The sequence below is a fragment of the Convolutriloba macropyga genome, chromosome 5, assembly GCF_964194025.1.
Source record: "Convolutriloba macropyga chromosome 5, txConMacr16.3, whole genome shotgun sequence".
Classification (NCBI taxonomy): Eukaryota; Metazoa; Xenacoelomorpha; order Acoela; family Convolutidae; genus Convolutriloba; species Convolutriloba macropyga.
In genome coordinates, this window is record NC_134472.1 from 16427232 (window position 1) to 16445115 (window position 17884).

The 17884-nt window shown below is 33.2% G+C and overlaps 2 protein-coding genes across 2 annotated transcripts; both read left to right on the forward strand.

Moving 5' to 3' along the window:
• Window positions 1–1790: 1790 nt before the first annotated feature.
• On the forward strand, window positions 1791–7919 carry LOC142340288 (glycoprotein-N-acetylgalactosamine 3-beta-galactosyltransferase 1-like). Its single transcript, XM_075390863.1, has 4 exons — window positions 1791–2192; window positions 6365–6448; window positions 7117–7493; window positions 7878–7919. Exons 1-4 carry the CDS (start codon window positions 2102–2104, stop codon window positions 7917–7919), a joined length of 594 nt encoding a protein of 197 aa, XP_075246978.1. The 5' UTR covers window positions 1791–2101.
• A 2437-nt stretch (window positions 7920–10356) lies between these two features.
• On the forward strand, window positions 10357–16738 carry LOC142339840 (glycoprotein-N-acetylgalactosamine 3-beta-galactosyltransferase 1-like). The gene is made up of 3 exons (XM_075390140.1): window positions 10357–10658; window positions 12984–13135; window positions 16521–16738. The coding sequence occupies exons 1-3, from the start codon at window positions 10397–10399 to the stop codon at window positions 16659–16661; spliced, it is 555 nt and encodes a 184-aa protein (XP_075246255.1). The 5' UTR covers window positions 10357–10396; the 3' UTR covers window positions 16662–16738.
• The last annotated feature ends 1146 nt before the right edge of the window (window positions 16739–17884 follow it).

Consider the following 17884-nt stretch of genomic DNA (forward strand, 5'->3'; position numbering starts at 1 on the left):
CACATATCGTGGACAACTGTGACTGTTATTTCTAAACCATCTCCCATGCCTGCTCGTAACTGTAATCTTGTTTCTCCGTCGTTTACAAAAATCTGCTTGTGTTTTCTTGTTGAATTTTTGTCTGGAGTGTTGTTGAACCTTGATCAATTCAGTGAATGCTTGGATATAGCAAATCTTGATCTTGAATTTCATATAAGGAAGTTGTAACTTTTTATCAGTTGCTTGCTGAAGCAATTCATAGCCACTAAACTTTGTGAGCCTTAAGTTAATTGTCTACAAAACAGTTTAAGTAAAAAAGTGTTTGTAAAGTAACCTTGCTATTAAAATTACTGTGTCATCCAGCGACTGACATTTTACTTCGTAGAAATCCTTTTGATGAAGTTTTATTAAGTTTTTGCAATATAAGATTAGACTGGATGGATAATCTCACTTACCTTGTATAACTCAAAATGCTATTTTAGGTATTCTCGATGTACATTAATAACTGATTTTGATAATTAGTGTTTTTTTTAAATGCTGTGTGAAATAAAACTGTGTTTTTCAAGTAAATCTCAGATAAGCAAAGATTATACACAGTGATTAAATAAAAACTAGCGGTTTATCCACGGCTACGAGGACTGGCGTATGGTAATCATCTGATAACGTCTTTCAATGGTCCAAAATTGAACTGTTGTTGTTCAAAATCGGATAAAAGTTGCAAATGGAGTGATTTTCTGGTGATGTCTTGGAAAAGTTGTGAAAAAAGTATTCAAAAGAGCGCAGTGATAAAATACTGCTAGTATTCTTAAACAACAACTATTTGTTAGATCTTGGAGACTTTATGGGAACAACTTTTTTATATGACGCAAACGTGCGAGTAGAAAATTTCAAATCTTTGCAAAAAGCTTAAAACGAAATTTATTTCCCTAACTTTTGTAGGAGAAATTTCGGAAGAGGAAAGCCAATTGAAAGCTAAAACCTCATAAAATGAGAACTTGGAAGGCCCTTGCAGATAAATATTACTAGTTATGAGCCTTCCAAGATTCCTTGTAAGAAAATATCACGGAAAATTGACTGAAATTTATTTAGTTTCTTCCAATTTTATAGGCTGCGATCTAAAATTTTGTAACAATGATGATTTTTTTGCGGTTAGAAAAATCTTTACTTAATCGAAAACATTTTTTTTGTAAAACTCTTTCGTGCGAGTCTTCGTATAGCTAAATCTGAAAAAGTTTCATTAAAAATCTGAATTATTTTTATGCCTCATTTAAAGTTTCATTTGTTCTCAGACCCTGAAAGAAGTCAAGTTTTGGTTCTCTTTGATGGTCTCTGTGGGCTGACGCATGAAAAGGATGCTCACTGACAGCGTATTTATTGAATCATTATTGTTATTTATCATTAAATGCTTCCTTATTTTTAAACTGATGATGTTAATTATTCCATAATTTCATGTTGCTAATTATCGTGAAAGCGAAAAGTCGAACTGAAGGATAACTTAGGTTAGCTGTTAACATGTACTAGTTTAGACTTCAGTTTACATTTATTTTCTCAACAGTAGTGCCATTCGGATTTTTCAAGAGGCCTGCAACCTGGGGGGCAACACTAATTAAACTTATAACAATTTGTGATGTAGTTAACCGCAGTAGAACTAAAAAGTTAAACGTGAATAAGGGGAGTTCTTTAACAATTTCAAATATTATTTATTCATTGCTTTTTTTAAACTGTTTGCACTTTGCAACGTGTGCAATGAAGATTACATTCACAGCAAATCTTTTAAATAATTCCTTCCGAAATGCACATTTGATTGTGACTGCTGGTTTACTAAATGGTTAAAACCATCCCGTAAAGTCTGTCCCTATTTTCTATTATCAGTGTGGGATTTGACTTACATGATTATATATACTTGTTTATATAATTTTTGAAACCGAACCAATTTTCAGATTCGGAGTCTTTTCGTGCTTTACGATGAAAAGTTATAACTTAAAGATTTAGTCACACTAAGCTCCGATTGAAAATATTGCCTCTCAGATTAAGATTTTGCTATTTATACTGCTATTACTAATTTTGGCTACTTATTACATATTTGTGGAAAAACTATACTCTTAATCTAATTTTGTTACAAATGAATGGGAGATTTATGTTCAATTGTATCTTTACTGCAGCTGCAATAGTTTGGTTAATGTTGTGGGCAGTGTCTACGGATTTGACCGACAGTAAGAAGTTTACAAACTGACAAAAACTGAAAATTAGCATTGTTAAAAAAACGCTGATCTAAAAGCAACATTGATCAAGATCAAAAATGGTGTTCCAAGATAGTTTGAACTGCCTCATTTCATAGCCTTTTTCAAAACTTAAACACTTTACTAGAAGTCTGCTTCATTCAATTCAGATTCTTTGTATAAAAGTTTGAAATGTTACTTCAGAAATGCTACTTTCATCAAACACCTATTAACAAAATTTGACATTCAAATTTTAATAACACGTAAAATTTGTTCAATGTGATCATGCCTACATTTATTGGATCTTTTGAGCTGGGCCCCTCAGTCCTATATAGCCAAAATTTAGGCATCCCCCAAAAATTAATGTTTTGCTCCCTTCTAAAAAGGTTATTTATTTTCATAGTAACGTTCCTGGTTTAATACATCGACAAGCATAAATGAGACAATTTTTGTAATGAAAAAAAACCATAGTAGTAGACTTTTTTACAAAGCTCGTAATCACTGAAAACGGAATAAGGACAAGTTTTCGGTCGATGTTTACATTATATACAGTGGCTTATTGCTAGACACATATTATTTTCAAACCTCCGCTCTATTAGTATTTTCTAAATGCCTATTCACACTTATGCATAAGTAATAAATCAAATGCATAGTTAAGGATTAAACATATACAAAGGGGGTTGCCTAATTTACTGGGGGCGCTAGCGGAAAAGATCCCAATTTTTGATGAAAGTTTTTTCCTTGTTAATTCAATAATTTCATGGCCAAAATTAGGAGATTCTATGTGGTATTAAGAGTGGAGTGGTATGTGGTAAGTTATTTTTTAGAGACACAAATTTCGTTGAAGTCATTACACTGATTTCTTGAAAACCTTTTTTGCTACCGTTTCTTAGTTTTGTGCAAATTTTCTCATAACTGAATTTTTTGTTTTTCCACAAGAAAGAAGATCAGTATTTTCTATGCCAATTTCTTTTCCGGCTTCTTTGTACAGTTTGTTTTTTTTAATTTTTTCGTTAAATCATTTCTTCAATTTTCTTTGAATTTCAGTGGTTTCTTCGATCTTTTGCGGTTTTTGTTAATTGACAATATAATTTCTCTTTTTCTCACTTCCATTCCTTTACAAAAATTAAAATACAAATTTTAAATAGCTTGTTCAACTTTGTTTATTTAGTTTTAGGGTTTGTTTTGTTTGTCTGCCAACCATATGATGTATTAAGAGGCATAATGTAGTATAAATATACTTGATGTAGTATTTACAAATTGTAAAATCTTACTTAATGTAGTACAAATTGCTGTTCCGTTTGTGTCTTTCTTGCTTTTTTGTCATATATGCATTCCTGTTTTTCACAATTTCTGTCATCGTCCTTTTTATTAGAAAACGATCTGCTAGGAGTCAAGAAAAATTCTTATTACTCCTCAGCTATCCGATGTTATTCAAAAATTTCACTGATCAATTCCACTCTTCTTTGTTTCTCATACTATTCAAGAAAGACACTTTCTTACCTTAAAATGGAATAGTGCATACAAAATCACTGAATGTTAACAGCAATTGCAAGACCCTTTCATTATGGCTATTAATGGATAAAGACTTTTTTGAGGAACAAAAAAAAACGGGAAAAATAATTTTATGTGCCAATTTTCAATTTTTAATGAGCCAGCAGACAAGAACATATTTTCACAAGAGTGCATATACTCGTCCTTGCCACGTTAAGCTGCTGGTATATCGTTTCCGGGAAATGTCAGTTAAAATAATCATACGTGTACTTACTGATCTCACATTTTCAAGTAGAAAACTTGCTTATCTTTTCTCCATTCCCATTTTTGTTAGTAGGAATAATGCGTCCAAACTTGTGAGGACTATAGTACAAGCGTTTAAATCTGAAATAGCAGGCAATGATTTTTTAAATTTTTTTATCAATGAAGGGAATTGCTTAAAATATTATGTCAAATTGCTATACCAGCTAGAAATTGAAGTAATCTTGGTCAGACTGGCCATCAATTTTGCCCGACTCGCTGTATAATGTCTTTGTGCACAAAAATTTTTACACAATTTTGTGTCATTAAAAGTAGACACCTGATTGAAAAACTTTGTGTTTAAAGAAAATACTCGGAGGAACATTCCAAATATGAACTTGAGCTTTTTTAAAGTCTTTCTCAATTATCAAAAAAGGGAACAAAATTCATTTATTAGTGTCATTGGTGTGACGAAAAAACAAAAAAAGATCAACTCAAACTGTTTTTATCAAGCATTTACAGCACCATTAGTATCTGAGATTAAAACCAATTCTAAAAAGTATTGAAGAATGATTTCAAAATTTGTCAAAAAACTTAAAAAAATTAGAAAATATTTTTCACATACCTATACATCTTGATGAATTGTCAGCTCCCAATCCTATTTTAAGTTCTAAATCAATTTCTGTCAACCAAAGATTTAATTGAATCGGGCGGGTTAGAGGTTTGCAGAACGAATAAAATATTTTGAAAACTGAGCTGTTTTTGCATCTTACTTGATTTTGAAGAAATTAAAATATGTATAACAAAGTTGACATGAACTAATAAACAGCTTGTTTAAAACCAAAAAGCGGCTGGAATTTTTTTAAAAAAAAGTTGGAGTTAGAAAGAAAGAAAGAAAAGAAAGAATAAATTTCTCCTTTTTATGATAAAGGAGAAATTTAAACTTTCTTTTCTTTCTTTCTTTTTGAAGAAAATTTTATTGCACCACAAACAGACGAAAACCTTGTGGTTTCTCAAGAACGATTGAACATTAAAGGATAAAATCTTTTTAGAAAAGAAGTGCCCCATTTATTATTAACCCATCTTCTGCTTGTTCAAATTTTATCTGTTTTTTAAAACTATTATCTCATACTTGTATCTAAAACAAGGACATCACCCACTTTTAACGAAAACGAAATCATGCTGAATTTTATTAAGTGTATCTAACTTTTGCCACTGTGACATTGCTAATTAGACAGATATAATAGATGCTTAGCTGCTATCTTAAGTCGCAGCTAACAATAAAAACGTTTGTTTAAATAGATTGGTTAATTATGAGCCAAATCATGTTTGTGGGAAGTTTAATTGTGAATAATCAATTTTTGATAGAAGATCCTGGCATTTGTCAATGCATCAGTTAGAATATTTGTAACCAAGGAGTTTTAGAAAAATGGAGATTTTATATGGGCTAAAAGGAGTAGTAAATGTCTTTATAACAATGATCAGTAAAATTAAAACTTTTGATAGCACGAAGGATTCATATAATAGCATCTATTTTTTTCTATCTCTTTTAACTCTACGGCCATAGAGTTTCACTATTAAAAATTTTCACAATTCAGTTTTTAAAAATCATGGCAAAACAAGAGAAATTTTTCATGCTTTCATGATAACTATATGAAGTTCAATTTTTTCGAAAAATTCACAATTCTGATTTTAGACTGGAATTGAACTGAACATTTTGAATAGTTAATTTGTTTTTTTTTCTCGGTGATTTTTTATTAGAAGTATGCAATTTCATTACAGATTTTACAGGTTAATAATGAAACATGCAAGGTTAGTAGTGAAACACTCTGGGTTTTCAGCCTGGGAGAAAAGACAAAAAGGCGAAAAAAATGAAAAACAACAAGAGAGACAATAAGACTACAAGAGTAAGATCGAGATAAACAAAGTGTACGCAGAGAAAGAAGTGGAGCTATGAATTAGGGTCGAACGGGCAAAAAACCGAAGGATACAAATTGAGATTCAAAGCCGAATGCTTCAATTTGACTGGCCAAATGGTCTGATTAGTTTAAATTAAAGTACAACAGATGTAAGAAATGGCCAATTATAATTAGTCGTCGATTGATTATATATGGTGTGCGGTCGGTTTGCACATACTCCACTCGGTCTCTACATGGCCGCAACCCCCCTTCAGTCATGACCACGGATAGAACTTCGTTGCACTATTCTGTAAGCATTTTTCTACAAAAAATTGCCTCTAAAGTAAAGAGTTTGAGACCAACCAATCACAGAACGGATAATATTCGGATTTTCGGATTTTAATCTCATTTTATGGCATTCTTCTCTGTGTCAGTCCGGATCTATCTGCGTCCTCCGAAAAAAAAGTGTATTTTTCAAATATTCACATTTTTTTCTTATCTATTCAATACACACTCAGAGCATTTCATTTTCAGATGGATTGAAGGAACTAAAGGCAAGGGCACGAAAATCTGGATCCAGGTTCTGGTTCAATGTTACGGATCCTACGTTACAAACAGGTAATGTTTGCGGCTCCACAGAAACCGATAGATTGTTTAATAATTTCTTTCTATGGCTATACACTGGTTCATCGATGAAAACCAATGGGAACCCAAATCCACACGTCCCAAGTTTCCACTTAATGATTGTACATGTCAATCCATCAACCGTGGGGCATTCTACTATAAAAATCAAATCAAATTTTTTCGTTTGTGCCCTTAGTACGTTATCCCCCCCCCCCCCCCCCCCCCTCCCCAACACCCCCAATCCCCCACCCCAATACGTTATGCCACCCCCGTTAAAAAGCATGTGCCATTACATAGTAAATCATTATGTAAAAAATGGTATGTGCGCTGGGGCGGGGGGAGGGGGGGGGGTAGGGATGCAAATAATATGCACCCAATAAGCTCGGCGGGTGGGGGACACAAACGGAAAAGGTTCTAGAACTCCAAGCATATTAAGAGAAGTAAAATCAAACGGCTGAATAAAATTGACGAAAACAGCAAAGATAAACATTTCTTTTTGTCAGAAGTTTTTACATCACATAATTATGTAGTTATTATTCCGACTTTTAATCTAATACTTAATGTTTATAAATTTTGCGCGTGTTTTTTTCTCAGCATAATTGCATAATATTATTCATGCCTTATTTAAGGAAAGCCAACAAAGTTTCTGATTTTTTTTCTAGGTACCAGAAAGTCAGGAATGGCAACTCTATCCGAAATCCAATCTTCAGTGAAGGTACTGTGTTTCGTTGAGACGTGTGACAAGTACCTGTATACTCGTGCAATTGTAATCAACAACACCTGGGCGTCTCGGTGTGATAAAACACTTTTCATCAGTGAGGTAGAAAACAAATCATTTCCAGCAATATCACCGCCAGGCATTGGAACGGGGTACCACGCGCTGTGGTCTAAGACCATGTACACATTTCGGTATCTGTACCTGCATTATGTGAATGAGTATCATTGGTTTATGAAGGCAGATGATGACACGTATGTTGTGGTGGAGAACTTGAAACTATTTTTAGGAAATTTATTCATCAATATTTCAACGAAAAAAGAAGTAATTTTTAAGAGCTTTTTTAAGGTAGAATTTTCAAATGTATTTTTTCAAAAAGCAGTTTTTAAGAAGTAGGATCTGAATTCGGGTAACTTGACAGACAGCTTATCGAGACGAGTATCTATAATTGCCTATAATTGCCCTTGTCACTGTTTTCCTTGACCAACATTAGCAACATGTCATTGAGGCGGAAAAAATTTGACATATCAGATATATAATATTTATCTAATAGCGAAATCGGCAAACGCAAGTTTTAGGCCAAATGAACATGCTTAATCGGAAAGCAGTGACTGAGAAATAATTCCAAAATTAAGCTAAAAGTGTTATTTGGTAAATAATGGGGGATCATTCTAATTATATATTGCACAATTTTTGTTTTGAGTGCAGATTGCATCAATGAACCTATTTGAACAGTTGCATAACATCTAGAACGTTTTTTGACTTCTCAGGTGGCTTTTTCGCACGTCATTTCTTCATTATCTGTTGATGATACAAACACAACTGTGAGCGAATGAGAATCAAAGTCGTTGTAGCTAAGTGGTAAGGATGTCAGACTGCTATCCAGGAGCTGGCGAGTTTGAAACCCCAAGAGATCGGTATCATTTCACACAATATATTTTCTAAGCTACACACCTAAATTAAATTACCCACCTCCTGCCGTTCAAGGGCAATTCATCCATTTCTTGTCGGTTTTTGTTTAAGAATTGGTTACACGATTGTCCTGATGGTGGTAATATGTCAAAAGCTAAGGTAAATAAGTAAATAGATCTGCTGTTGAAACGTATTTAGTGTATTGTTCTTATTGATTGTCTTTAGTTTTCAGAAAAAAATTTTGAAACCTGTTTGGTTTATTTTTGTTTTAATTGTTTTTTTTGCGCATATATGTTCAATTGCCTTCTTGTCTGTCCTAGTTTGATTTTGGTTGGTTATTGCGCATGAATGTTCAATTGTTTTTGTTACTGCCATAGTTTGATATTGATGGAAAAATATTGATTGTCAGATTTTTAATCAATTCAATTCTTTGGACTGAAATTTAGGTATCTCCCTGCTACGTTTTTCCGTTATTCGATGACCTTGAATTGCATTGGGGCGTTTTCGTTTTTTTGAAAGATTTGTTAATATTTTTTTGTCATTTTTGATGTTAAATTGAAGAAATCATTTTTGGTCACGCGAAAACTAGAAGTGGAGCGGAAAGTCAAGCGGTTTTGCAGCCTGATAATAATTTCATTCTGTTTTGAAGTATCGCGAGAAAGCGATGTTGGAACATAATTTTTTCTTTCTAATCGTTTTTGGTTTTCATACGCAATTGGGTTTTTTCAATTTTTGACAACTTTTTTGTTGAAATGATTTCTGCAATCCGCTCTTACTTTTTTCTAGATTTAGATTTGTTTAGTGTATGAATTTGTTTTTGAATTGTAGCTCAAGACTGGTCCTCATATTCTTTTTTACATCGTCGAACGTAACGTGGAAATTTTTTTAAATAATATCTTAGTTCACAGATTGCTCAAAATAATGCGTTAAATTTATTCAATTTCTTAAAAATAGTTTTTTTTCTTTTTCTCACACTTAAGAAGCAGTTGCTCAGCAAAAAAATCTAGAGTCAATAGAGTGAGCATCGAAAAACAAAACGGGAAAGAGAAACGATTTAAACCAATGAAGCCCAGTTACTATCTCTAATGTTTATTGGTATTAATAGGAGCTCCTGTATCTTCTCATCCAGAAACATGAGTTTGCTTATCTACAAATCAAAATGAAAACAGTCTGTTTTTTAAATAGGTTCTTGCTCAACAGTAAAATCAGTTTTATTTTTAATCCCATTCGTGGCTGTTCGAATCAATGGTGGCTATTTTTTGGCAATCTACATTATGTTTGAAACAATCGACACAATTTAGCCGTTTTTAAAGCAGAACGAAGTTTGAGTTAAAAAATTGCTACATTATTGATAATCTATAGGTACCCTATAGAGTCCATCGACGGCAGAGTGATCTGTAATACTGTGTATAACTGAAACTTTTCCAGATGATTACAAGTTTACATTTCTTTGACCATAATTGTTTTCGTTAATCTGTTTCAACTTCTTCCAACATTTTAAAAACTACACAAATAAATTCTGTGCTCTCAGATACTACAACTTTCATTGATGTTCATTGCTTTCAATAAAGCCCCCAAATCAAAATCCTTTGTAGTTAAAATTTTTATATTTTTAATCAGTTGAAAAATTTCATAACCAGATGATATTTTGAGGGTCGTCTAGATATTTTATACGGAAAGCTTCTGAATTTTTTCGTACATTTCTAAAAAATTTTATTCAGCGCTTTAAAAAAATTTTGTAATGAAATTGAGTGCTCTAACAAAATTAGTTGCCAATCTTCTTCTCATTTCAAATGCTAATTTTGAGAAAAAAATGTAGAAAAACAATTAACCCGATGGGCTAATATATTTCACGACTGCAAGTATCACACAAATTTTACAATAATTTGCGATCTCAGCTTTTAGGAAGGATAATTGCCTTTGTATGTAAAACTTGTTTGAAAATTTTAGCAATAGTAGTTTTCGATTTCTTGTTTTAACATTGGTAAAAGCATTTTTTAGCTTTCATAGCATAGGTGTATTTTTTGGCAACAGAAACTTCCAACTAGCAAGTACAGATGTTCTCAAGATTTTTTCAGCTCTTTGATGGTGCCAGCCACAAGGTTTACGTAAATTATTGGTCAGAAAAATAGAAGTGAAGTAAAATTCATAGTTTATAAAACATTTATATTGTTTTTCTATTGGTATTTTCCATTTTTTATTCTGACGATGTTTTGATTAAATTTTTGTGATCTTTTAAGTTTTGCTCTCTTAAATAACGTTTGCGCATTTTTAAGTGAGTTTTAAAAATTGATTGTTTAAAAATACAGGTGGCCATGTCACATTTTTCCGGCAACCGTTACGTTTTTATAAAAAAAATGGATGAATATTTCTTCCGAATAAATTCAGCCAAACACAACCCAGAGGAGCCTCACTACTTCGGGAAGTACTTCAAAGTGCTCGGGGGATACACTAGTGGGGGTGCCGGGTACGTCATTAGCAGGGAAGCATTGAGGAAGTTGGAAGATGTAGTAGCCAATGAGAAGTCGCCTCGTTGCAGAACGAATGACAAAAACGGGAACGAAGATGTTAATATAGGTTAGTATGAAAAAATATAACTCTTGATGTGGAAACATCAATTTTTTGAACAAAAGCAGTTTTTACGGGGTTTCAGATTTAAATTTCGATGAAAATAACACCTGTTTCAAATTAATTCCTTTTTTCAGGTATGAAACACTTTCAAATATTTTCAACTATTACGAAGCTTCCTGGTACTCGCTTGCAACGAGAAGTCCTTAGTCAAGATCTGAGTTTCTGGAAATACTATTTTCGACCATATATTTATTGTGAAAAGAGAACGCCCTGCTAAAGGAAATCAATTAACAATACTTATTCTTAATATTAGGATAAAACTGTCATTTTTCACTATGACTCGGTGATAATAGAAGTCCGCAACATTGTCGTGACAATCAACGAGTTGATCATTTTCTTTTATATCCTGTTGCGATTACAAAATTTGCAAATATTATCGATGAAGTATATTAAAAAAGACCGATTTATTCTAAACAAGTCTGAGACGGAGACTTCTGGTTTATCATGAACTGCGTTTGGATTTAGAGTACAAAATATTACTATTCTCTCGCCACTGTTGCTGTAACAAGAATTCTGCAAGAAAGCGGTGTTAATTTGTTATCTAGGCAAAATGACATCGGGATAACATGGTTGTCGTTATCACAATCTAAACTTTATTCAACACCTCATTTTTTGTCTAGGAGCTTAACTTCCAACAACCGTGTTCTATAGATTTTTACCACAAGGGTTATTCCTGCACAAATGTCTACCAGTCAAACTCCGAGGCAAGGACGAGGTGTTGAACAGGTTCAAGAGAGGGACAAAGCAATAATCTCTTGTCTCAATTACAAAAGTGGCACAATTTACGCTACTGTGTCGCTGATTAGAATACGATTTTTTGCCACACTTTCACACCTTTGTTGAAATAGCAGCAGCGGTGGAGAAAGGGTGGCAAAATGTCACATTCTAATCGAAAACATAGTTTTGAACCACTGTTTGAATATTTTCTAGGATTCTTTTGAAGTTAGCAACTTGTTTGATGCATAAGTTAAAAAGGAGGCTCAGTAGTGTGCCTTTGCACATAATTGTCTGACCCCGGCCGTCCCCATTTTTGAATTAGTTTTATTCCAAATGAGCAAATGAGGTAAAGATAAAAAACTTTCAAAAATTAAATTTTCGCGGAAGTTATTGGTCTGTGTGAATAAAAACATGCTCTGAATTCAAAACACAAAACGAATTAAATAACAAGGCTTTAGGGGGGCCATGAGGTCTGCCATTAATGAGACTACGAGACAAGGAAAACAAAAAAATAAAATAGCAACAAACAATAATTACGAGCAAAACTCAACTAGCGTCATATAATACGTATTCTGAACAAATGAACTTGTGTGTCACTACAAAAGATACGGGACTCATCTTTTAGGGAACAAGGTAATAAATAGACAAAAATGGCTAAAAAAATACGTTTATAGTTTTTGAGAACAATGAGTTTCAACGTCAGGAAAACCATTTGCTATCAACTGAAATCTTTAAACGGTTTCGATTAAGCATCCATGGGAAATAATTGAGACCGCTCATTATCCGGAAAATGTCAAACGACCAAAACGAACGACAAATTTTTTGAGGATACCGTGTCGATGCCATGAAAAACATATTATATTCATTGAAAACATTTGAAAATCAATCTATGCCCTCTTCAATTATGTTCAACGTCATTGACGTGATAATATGACAAGACAACAAAAAGAAAACTTGAAAAAGTTACATGGCCAAAAATAATGAAAACTTGTATTTTCGAAGTCAGAAAACCATTACTGAAAACGTAAAATTGCAGTGAAGACTAAACTTTAAATTAACAGAAAAAAGACGAGAGACTAAGCTACTAGTTGAGAGTAAATTTCCCAGTGAATTCTCCAGAGTCTCGTATCAGTACACACTAAATAATGTATAGGTAAATTTACCTGACCAGTGTGCAGGTAAAGCCGTGTGCTGGTAAAATTTACTTGCAAAATTTCCCTCAAAGTTAATTACCTCGCACCATTCAAGTTAATTACCTGCGAGGGTAAATTACCTGAAAAATTAGGGTAAATTGTGCCGGTAAGTTTAACTTAATTTTTGCTGTGCAGGTAAGTTGCAGGTAATTTGTGCAAGAGGTCTGCCTGAATTTTTCGGGTAATTTTACCTAAATTGCAGGTGCGTTCAGGTACTACGCAGGTAGCGTGCAGGAGCGCCAAAACACGAGCGCAGTTTTGGTAAATTTAACTGAATTTTCAGGTAATTTTACCTGCACAGTTTTCATAGTGTTTAGTTATTATTTACAAACAGATTAACATTCACCACAATGTTTTTTAGGTCTGTGTCTTGGAGTAGCCAATATTCGACCTGGAAATACTCTTGACAAAGATGGGAGAGATTTGTTCCACTCGTTCAATGCCAATGGGGAGATTAACGAAGACAGATACCCTGGATGGTACTATCAGTATACAAACAATACACCTGTCATGGTTGGCCATTTGTCTTTTTACGGCATCCTTCAAGAATCAACTTTTGTTAATCTTTAATCCTATCCGGTATCCAAGTTAAAACCTCTGCTCATAAAGAAACTCAAAAAATCTAGTAGGGGGGTCAATATTGACCTAAATTACGCAGTCGAGAAATCTTTAAAAGTCAAACAAAAGTAATTTCTCGGGTCGAGTCTTTTCATAAGCATTTTGGGTCCCGCATGGTCTTTTCATAACCATTTTGGACAGAGCATTGTCTTTTAATAAGTCGAGCAACATTTCTTTCTATAGGCATTTTGTGCTGAGCATGGTCTTTTCATGGTTCGAGAAATAGCATTTTACTAGTCCAGCCAATGAAAAATCATCTGTCGAGCATCGTGTCTTTGATGGGCCGTCGAGCAAAAGAATTTTCGTAAGTCTGCCTTTTCTGAATTCTTTACAAATACAGATTTTCTGCTTCTTATTACATATATAAATTAAAATTTCTGCTTCTTTACATAAAAAGAATCAACGGAGCAAGATTACACAGCAGTGCACCACTGCAGTCCAACTTAGTACAGAGTTGGGGAACGGGCAAAGTCTGAAGAATTTTGGCGGTTCTTAAGATGAAATATTTATCGCAGCTGGACTATATTGCCACATTAGTTGATTGAATAAAACTATGTAGTTTAATTATAGTGGACTTCTTCCCATTAGCTAGGATGAAAATGTGGCGTTACTCATTTGTTTTCTCTTCCAAAATTATGTATTATTATATTTTCAGAAATATTGCAGAGTTTTGATAGATTGGTTGTTTCCTGAATCGCAAAAGATGAAAAGGCATACATGCTGACTACGTTATAAGAAGTAGTGAGCAACAAAATTTCACGTTAAAAATCTAGTGAAAAGACTTTTGCTCTTCTCGTGATCTGACAAAAGCACGACCATATTTTGTTTGCAATTCATTGTTTTCAGTTGAAGCAAAAACAAATTGGGTCGAGCTAAATTCCATCAGCAAATTTTTATGTGAAGTTAATATACAGAGTCAAAAAATTGGTTGGAACTAAAGCTGTTAAACAAACATTGGGTCGAGCTAAAGTTGAGATAATAATTAAAGTTGAGTTTAAGTCTTTTCTGAGACAATTTGTGTCGAGCATGGTCTTCAATACCCATTTTGGGTCGAGCACGGTCTTTTCATAAGTCGAGGTCTAAGCTTGAGTTTTGCAAGGTTTTTCAGAAAATCTTAAATCATGTGATTGTTGACTGATATTTGTATTTGGCATACAATACAAGCATTGCAACACTTTATCGCTATATTCCACAATGGTAAATACGATAGGGATGCTGAATAGTTAATGTAGGAGATAGATCCAGTTACCCATGAAAAGTCATCAGCCTTATTTGATTCAAAAAATTAAGAATGGCCACAATAAATTGAAGTTGAAGTGTGATGATAATATTAAAAAATTTTTTTCACCATAATTAAATGATGCCGGATGATATCACCGTATGGATTATCTGCCATTCTCTCAAAAATTGGTTAGTTCGACGCCTTATAATGTCACTATGAAAATGTAGGGTTGCAGGATATTAGGCGAAAACTCAGTTTGGCGAACATTGACGAATATGAACACCACGCTAAAAATTTACAAAAACAAAAAGGATTTACGTAAAAACAGTAAAAAGAAAAGAGAAATTAAATATTTTGCGTTCAATCAATTCCGGATCCTATTTTGCTTGGAGTCAATTCGCCTTGTACTTTTTTCGGTCATATTGCCCGCTTTTTATTCTTGTTTTCTAATTTTTGCATATTTATCCAAATAAAGGGGCTGTCTGCTTCAAGAAGAATGCATGCCTTCATGAACGTTCATAGTATGCAATGTTGTCTCCCAAATGTAGACCTTCCACATCATGAAAAAACTCCCAAGAAGCTAAAAATTGTCCAAATATTGAAGAAATGTTTCGGGGAGCAGGATGAATTGCAAGAACCCTACGGCATTAACAAGAGTTCTTGTTCAATTGATATGATGGAATAAGAATTCAAAGAAAAAAACTCATCACGGAATTTTATCGTAAAAGCATTTGTAAAAGTTATTACGCACGAGCAAAAGGTAACCGTAATGATCAGTAGAATTTCAACGGTAATTAGTGTCATAAAAACAGTTTAATAACCATTCAAAAAAACTTTTAAAAAATTTTGTTTGTTTTCAAAACATGAACAATTTGTTGGTACCGCCAATAAATAAACGCTAATATTTTTCAGTCTTCTCTGATAAAACCCACAAAATGGAGTTTTAAAACAAAACGGCTGTAAAATTTGTTTAAAAATTCTTTGGCATTGTTAAAGAGATTTCATCGAACTGAGTGTGCTTTTTTGAAAAATATGAAGCACTTTTAGTTGTAATTGTAACAATGCTTCATTCTTGATAAAGGCGAAGATCCTGATTATCCAAAATTTTGCCCAGCAACGCAAAAAAAAACTTCGTCAAAAATTGTAGGCATACATTTTAACGTCCTTTATTAAGGCCATTTCGAATGACACTAAGAAATAATTTTTCATATGCTCGTCATAAAAAAACTGAAAATTTATAGTGGGATCAATTTAAATTGCACGCGGAAATTTGATGTCCAAATTTTTTGGCTGCATTATAAAAAATCTCCTTATTGTGGTAGTGATTGCATGGATTTCGTATAATTTTTTTTCCAGATTTATTGTGAGTCAACTAGGTCATTGGATATTTACCGATAGTTAATAATCGTTTTCGTGCGCTGGTTTTTCTTGTATTGAATGTTGCTCCACATATTTTTGGTGGATCAATTGCGAAATCCTTATTCTTCTACATTTTTGTGACCTTTTTGCTCTTTCTGAACAGATCCAAGTGCTTGACCAACGTCTGGGTGTACAAGTAATTACGCTTTTAATACCACCGCGCGTTTTTCATCTAGTCGGCAAATAATTTGTCAAGAAAACGTTCGCCCAATAGCATCTTCAAAATGTACACCTATTTAAGTTGTCGCCTAAAATCCAATCACCCAAATATTTAGCGTAGTTTTAAACGCAAAATATTTAACATAGAGCATTTTTCGCAATAATGCCTTACTTGGGAAACTGACCGTTAAACAAAAATCGAAAAATAGCAGAAAAAAGTTATCTTGAACTGAGTTTAAAGCATGCTATCAAAACTTCGGCCCCGGATGCTGCTAAAAATGGAGTTTTTGTTATAAATACTCTTTTGATGACTTAAAACTTTTAATTAATTGAACCTGATCTGTCTTGAGGTTCCATTGCTAGAAAATTTACTCTTCAGAAACGTATTTTAGGACAAGTTTCTATTATATGACTGAAAAGAAGTGTGGAACCGGGAACTTGCCGGCCTTATTCAAGAACATAATTTTTTGTTGTTTCCAGGGTTGTTCAAACGAGACTATAACATTCCATTACATGAATCCCAGGGACATGAAAGTGACTGACTTCGTGCTGTACCACCTTAGTGCATTCAGAAACACTGCAGATCAATTGTACCCAATCAACCCGTACTACTTACATTAACTTTTTAACTGTAATGATAATGATAATTAAGGTTGTAATATGTAATTATTTTAATTAACCCATTTTCAAAAACTTAAGTTTTCCGATTGCACGAATGTTAAAACTATAAAGATTGTCTGCGTATAGTTCCCTTACTAAAATTTTGTCCAAATCCCTAGTTATCCACTAATATTTGCAAAAATTTACAATTTGAATTTGTAAATAATTGGTTACAAGGAGGCTCGTTAATGTGCGTTCGCACATCAAGTTCCGACCCCGCTCAACCACATTTTTGGCATAAATGTCTACAAAATAGGAACAGATAGAAAACCCCAAAAGTTCAAATATTTTTCAAAAAAATTGTGTGTGAACAAAGATTGCCTCAAATGCTAATAACTCAGTGGAGCAAAAATCAAAAATACCGCATTACATTGATGAGATCAGCCGTTATTAAGAAAACAAGTCAAGACGAACAACAAAATCAATCAACAAAAACAACAAACATTAATTACATCCAAAACTTTATGTCCATTTAAAAAAGCTTACAAAAGCTCAAAATAGCGTCGGATAAAACTGAAACTAAACAAAAAACTGGTACTTTACTAGAAAAGATATGGTACTACTCTATAAAAAGACTCGGTAACCTTTAGACAAAAAGAATAAAAAACAGCAAAGATAAAAAATTAGTTTTATTTCTAAAAACAATTAATTTCAAGCTGAGGAAAACCATTAGATGACAACTAAAAACATCCAATCATCCAATATGTTTATGATCAAATTCGCTTCTATAGCAGGGCCTTAAGACCTGAAAAGAACAAAAAACAGAGACAACAGAAATAATTCAATTTAAACTTGCAAGAAAACGCTGTCGAAGCCTTAAAGCCATATTTTGCCCCAACAATATGTTCAATCGAGCCTTCAGCAACGCCAAAATCTGGTATAGCGGGTCTCATTAGTGAGAATAGGTAACAAGTAGTACAAAAAAAAAGAAAAATGGCAAAATTAATTAACACTTTGTCTTTTTTCGAAAACAATTATTTTCAAATTCATGAAAGCCATTAGCGACAAAATGGAATTATGAAATAGGTTAGTCTATTTGTCCCAGAGAAGCACTTGAGACGTGTAATTTTTCAGAATATGTTTGAAGTTTATATATAAGAAGGGAACCTTATATATAGACAAAAATTAAAAAATTAGTTTACTTTTTGTGCGAAAAATCCCTGTCGAAGCCAATAAATTCAGAA